This window comes from Microtus pennsylvanicus, chromosome 19, assembly GCF_037038515.1.
Source record: "Microtus pennsylvanicus isolate mMicPen1 chromosome 19, mMicPen1.hap1, whole genome shotgun sequence".
In the NCBI taxonomy this organism is placed as follows: Eukaryota; Metazoa; Chordata; class Mammalia; order Rodentia; family Cricetidae; genus Microtus; species Microtus pennsylvanicus.
Genome location: NC_134597.1, coordinates 3,300,039 through 3,306,038, shown reverse-complemented (window position 1 = coordinate 3,306,038; position 6,000 = coordinate 3,300,039). Strand labels below are relative to the sequence as shown.

Sequence of the window (6,000 nt, the reverse complement as noted above, 5' to 3'; positions counted from 1 at the left end):
TGCCACCTCTCATGGAACACTCTGAAGAGAGCTATTTTTCTTTGGGACGATAGATGTCTGTTTACAGACCACTCTTCCAGAAAGCACAAAGGCGTCATGAAGGTACAATTTCCTCTGTTGCTTTGTCCAGGGTAAAGTAAACAGTGAGAATGGAGGGAAATGGAAAGCACAGGAAGCCAGGGACGGTGAGAAGTGGACCAGACGCATTCAGTTCAATTGACTTCTTATTGTTAACGTACACTCACTAAAACAGCAGTAGCCTCCATTTTATTTTGTTCCAGCTACATTTCTCCCTCACCTTTCTTTTAAACACACTCTTTGTTAGCAGGTCCAGTTCTTGATTCTGCCGCTCTTTCTTAATGTTGAAGGAAGCAGTGAAACGAGCAATTTTTTTCCTGTTTCCCTGTTGAAGAGTCAGTATTGTGTGAGGGAAAATGAGGCTTACTGATAAATAACTCACCACAATGAGATGGAACACCAAAGCTTTATTTAAGATCTCGAAATTCAAGGTCAAAGTACAGAGATAATCACAGTAAATCCACGCACAAGCAATTCAAAACAAGTAGCCACGTATTCTATGCTCAACTGAGGCAAACATTCCAACACAGCAACACGGTGACAAACCCTTCCATCTCTCCATGTGAGGAACACCGTTCCTGATTGTCCTCCGTCCCGTTTTACCTGTTACCAATCAGTCTACCACAGACTTTTCAACCAGTGTGTTCCTGGTGATGAAGAGAAAAGTCCAATCCTTTGAATATTCTGGGTTATGTTCTAAAGAACACTCGGTCCACTTCTTATGTGTCATCTACAAATTGAACATTATGTCCCGTGATAGAGATCTTGTTTTATACAGAATACATTAAACTGCAACTTCAAAAATATGATCATGTCAACCTACAGGTTTTTCTACACAACACTGGAAGTGGGGGTTTCAATTCACAAAGCTAAGTGAGGAGCTACATCATCTCTAGTCAACACCACAGGTCCCACAACACACAAGAAGCAAGGCCACACACAAGTTAAAGTCTGCCCACGAGAGTAGGCACAAAGTCTACAGTTTACTACTACGTTAACTGCTAAAGAATCAGTGCCCAGAGACAATAAACTAATCTAACTCCATCAGTGAGAAGCAAATGTGTGAAGCAGAGTTGTCCAAGCAGCCTATCAGCAGGATTCTATTAGGGAACACTAAGTCTTAAACAACATGTTTCTTTCTATGCTTCTTAAAGTTTTGCCATTTCAAGGTCTTTCTGCTTATAGTCAACAGGAGCCATTGTTAAAATGCAGCTTTCGTATCTATCAGCTAAGATGCTCTGAAATATCAGTCTAATCCTTGAGAAGACAAGAAAATCAGCTAAGTTCTTTTTTTCACACGTGCCTTTACCCACTTCTCTAAACTTCTTTCTCATCTACATGGGATCCAGGGTGTAGAATATCTTTCTCAGAGTCTGTGGAGGTATTAAGTAGGAAAACATACAAAATTAAACCTGACTGGATTATATGGAGAAACTCAAAGACATTTACTTCAACAGTAGCAGGTCCCTCTACATAACTCTCCATGCTTTGTCTTCATGGCTCAAAGGAAAAGAAAGCCCACACTTCAAGCTCAAAAGCACGCGTCAGAAAGGTAAGCGCTAGATACGGGTCTGCACCTGTACTCTCGCCCCGCCACCTCACACTGCAGTCACCTGCTTGGACGTCTGGATCCTCTTTTAAAGATATGACCCTGGAGGACAGAAGTCCTTGTTGGCTCATCTGTGGGCTCCAGGATCCGGCTCAGTGAGTATGCTCAAATTGAAATGTCTATTTCTTGACTATACAGTGAACTGCGCTCTCTCTCCCATTTCTATCTTGTTCCCATTGCACTCCTGTGCTTTTATCACCAAAAGAAGGTAGATGACCTTAATTTGGAGAGGAGGCATTTCTAACACTAGTAACAGTGATGTCTGCGCACTGCTCATCGGCAGGAGACAGCAAGCCCAAGAAGCCGTTCACAAAACCTGATACACTGAAAATTAAAAGTCATGTAAACCTATTACTGACAATGTGGAGAATGAGATTAGTTTGTAAGAAAACGTGGGTCCCTTTTCAGATGAGATCATGTGTGGAAGATTCACAAAACACATCAGGATATCTAATAAAAGCTGTCACTATACATGTTATCTCTGCTATGTCGGCGCCTGCCTTCTAAATGCAGTCATGTCTTTAAAAATTCCTTAACTTGACTTGCTTATTTTCCCACAGCATGCTACTCTAGGATTAATGACATGTTGTGTGTAAAGTGTTCTGTAATCCCTAAAGTGATATAATCAACCCAAGTACCATTTTATGTATGCAAACTGTGCCTACCCAGCAAGCCCACTTAAACATCTAGGATTGGGAACTGTTGTCTCCTAAGACTTAATAAATGATTCCCTCTGGTTCCAGAAGCAAGTACTTCTTCAATCGCAAGGGGAGGGACAGCAGAGGAATTGCGTTGTGGCATCTCTCATTCAACGCCTTCCGGATGGCACATCTCGATAAATGCATGAGGGTCCTGGGAGTGTTGCAGCACACTTTGAAGAGAGAGTGGTAGAAATCCCAGTGTTTCTGGAAAGCAAAGCAAAAGGGAGCTTAATTCAAGGAAGGCTCCACAACATACAAAGGTGAAATCCACAGCGGCACATGCGTCTCTACTTCACACACAGCAATAGTTCTCCAGGGTCTCCGACATTAAACTGGGAAGGTCAGAAAGTGAGGCATGGCAGTGCTGGTAAGAGAAGGGGCAAACACATTCACAAACCTGTTCAGACATGCCTGAACTGGCCGAACCACTTCAAACCAAAATGGCAATTTTAATTTAGCTCGATATCATAGCATGTTCTTTCTGCACCTGGGAATATCCGCTAGCAGTGGCTAGCAGGCACGGAACTTTCAAAGGTTAAAGAGCTAATAAGTAGCAGAGTAAGATTAAACAACGAAGCTATTGGCCTCTAAGCCCGGAGAACTTTGTGCCTGGTATCTCCCATGTATTTGACACAGTCTTGACTTCTAAAGTCAAGAACAGGATGTTCTGTGGGAAGGACTAGTTATCACATGGATCGAAGTCCACAGGAGAGGGCATGGCTCCAGGGGCTTTGCCTGGCTCATTGCAGACTCCGAAACACTGTTTCCTGCTTCGTCCTAGATAAAAGTGTGTGAAATATCCACATAAAACACCATACTTTTTCAGAACAAAATTCTGAATGAGCAATGCCACCTATTATCACTTAACTCATTCAAACTGATGAAAGATAAAACTGCTACGTTCATATAGTTATTCAAATTCTTTCAGAGAAATTCCCCGAGACTCCTTAGTATCACCTGTTTGGCAGGCATACACAGGAAGAGATTTACACTCTCCTTCTTGTATTTTTATAATCCTTTGCTGCATTACATCTGAGAAAACTTGGAAAGCACTCTCCAAAGCATTGTTTTACATTGGAAGGCTGCGTGCTGTGAAACACGTCGGGCAGCTCTCAGTGGTGGGTTATTTACCTCCAGGACGTCATCAGGAATGGCTCTCCTCCACTTCATGTTCCACCTGATGTGCTCGTAGGCATTGACCACAACTTCGATGGCTTTGGGGCAAGAGTGGCAAGCCTGGATCACCTGCAGGGACAACAGAGGGGGTGGTCACTTAGCGTGTGCACGTGAGTCAAATTCCCACAAACCAGGGCACGCCTACCATCACCGTTCCAAGGAGGCTGAAGCGGGATTGGGGTCCAAGGCCAACCTGGGATACTCAGTGTACCCTGCCCTCACACACACACACCAACGGTGAAACATTAAGAATAGAGTTGAAAAAAAAGTTAAACATAAGAAATGCATTAATTCCACGCCAGAGAGCTGTATGGACTGGAGCCAGTCAGTTCTGGTCTCAGGGAGGAGCAGACGTCTTGGACAGTAGAAAGGTCTGTGGCGCTTTGTGTACCACATCTCTCTCTCTCTCTCTCTCTCTCTCTGTGTGTGTGTGTGTGTGTGTGTGTGTGTGTGTGTGGCGATGTATGGTGTGAATATGTTTTATTGCCATTGGTTAATAAAAAAGCTGCTTTTGGCCAATGGCTTAACTGAAAGAGATAGAGAAAGAGAGAGAGAGAGAGTAAGCAAAGTCAGGGAGAAGACATGTAGCTGCCACAGGAGACAGATGCCTTTGCTGGAGTCAGCCAAAACTATGCTGGTAGGCCACAACCTTGTGGTGATGCACAGATTTTTTTTATGTTAGTTATGATTTTTTTAATTGATTTTATTGAGCTCTACATTTTTCTCTGCTTTCTTCCCCTTCAACCCCCTCCCATGGTCACCATGCTCCCAATTTACTTAGGAAATCTTGTCTTTTTCTACTTCCCGTGTAAATCAGATCCATGTATTTCTCTCTTAGGGTCCTCATTGTTGTCTAGGTTCTCTGGGATTGTGATTTGTAGGCTGGTTTTCTTTGTTTTATGTTTAAAAACCACTTATGAGTGAGTAAGTATGATAATCCTCTTTCTGGGTCTGGGTTACATCACTCAATATGATGCTTTCTAGCTCCATCCATTTGCCTGCAAATTTCAAGATGTCATTATTTTTCTCAGCTGTGTAGTACTCCATTGTGTAAATGTACCACATTTTCCTTATACATTTTTCGGTTGAGGGGCACTTAGGTTGTTTCCAAGTTCTGGCTGATGATGCACAGTAATGGAGATGGGTTAGTTCAGAATATAAGAGCTAGCTAAAAATACACTTAAGCTATTGGCCAAACAGTATTGCAAATAATATAGTTTCCGTGTGATCATTTCAGATCTAAGAGGCTGAGAATGAAGGATGAGGCTCCACCTACATGTGTGTATGTGTAAGTATGTGTGCGTATGCACGTATGTGTGCAGTAATGCATCACCTCTCTGCAGGTTGGCTGAGGCAGAGTGAGAGGAAAGGAAGCTCTTGGTTAGCGTCAGTGTGGCCTCCCATGGCGCCTTCTCCACTGGTCTCTGCTGTACGTAGGAATATTTGTGCGAGTTCTACAGATGCCACAGTTTGTAATGCCCGTTTCTTTTGCCAAGACTCCTCTCCATGTTGAATCCTTACCCCTGACACACCACCGCACACACGCACGCACACGCACGCACACACACACACACACAACCCTCCACAGAAGTTTCTATGCCCACCAAAGTTCTTCCACCATTTTTAGGTGAATTGAAAAGGGTGTGAAGCAGATCTTGTGGGATAACTGAGGATGGTGGATGCAAGGGATGACACATTCTCGCCTTTGAGACCTTCCATGCCCACCAAAGTTCTTCCACCATGTTTAGGTGAATTGAAAAGGGTGTGAAGCAGATCTTGTGGGATAACTGAGGATGGTGGATGGAAGGGATGACACATTCTCGCCTTTGAGGCCTTCTATGCTGGAGCATTCAGTGTTTTAGTGGTCCCATAAGTAACATTCCCTTACGAATAAAGAACCCATTAAAAGTAAGATGAGGATGACCAACAATTGGAGATCAGAAAGCCATCTTCACTGTGGAAAGCTCATTACACACACTGTTAAACTATCAGCCACATAGAGCTTCTGAAACTGCACTCTGAAATGAGTTTTCTGCCCTCTGACTGCAGGTCTTTCTCTGGGAGCCGAGCTCGTTTCTGGGGTCTTGCTACCCTGACTAACAAAGATGTCTTGTGTTCTCTAAGTCTGAGGTTCAGTAAGACAACTCAGTCTCCTTCATCTCTCAGTCGACTGAACAGAATAGCAAAGTGGAAAACACAGGCTGGGGCGGAGGCAGTATTTTACCAGAACTTGCCTCATGAAAACACGAGACAAGGGAACTTGAATTTTTTTCTGCTAAATAGTTTGTGATGAAATCCAGCTCCAGGGAGTTCAGGAACAAGTAGATACTGTGAGAATGAATAGAGCCATGTGCAAGCGACATTACAGAAAGGAGAGGAGGGCTCTAAGGTCACCACATCTATTGCATTTGTCTCCCCCACTTGTCACATGTAGCC

At 43.5% G+C, this 6,000-nt stretch overlaps 1 protein-coding gene across 1 annotated transcript in view; it reads right to left on the bottom strand.

The window, feature by feature from the left end:
• Window positions 1-470: 470 nt before the first annotated feature.
• The window catches only part of Asb4 (ankyrin repeat and SOCS box containing 4), a 41,216-nt gene continuing 35,686 nt past the window's right edge, over window positions 471-6,000 (bottom strand). The window contains exons 4-5 of the mRNA XM_075953704.1: window positions 3,520-3,633; window positions 471-2,592 (exon numbers count right to left, since the gene is read on the bottom strand). Coding sequence (XP_075809819.1) covers window positions 2,404-2,592; window positions 3,520-3,633 — 303 coding nt within the window. The 3' untranslated portion in view covers window positions 471-2,403. The remainder of the gene's footprint in view (window positions 2,593-3,519; window positions 3,634-6,000) is intronic.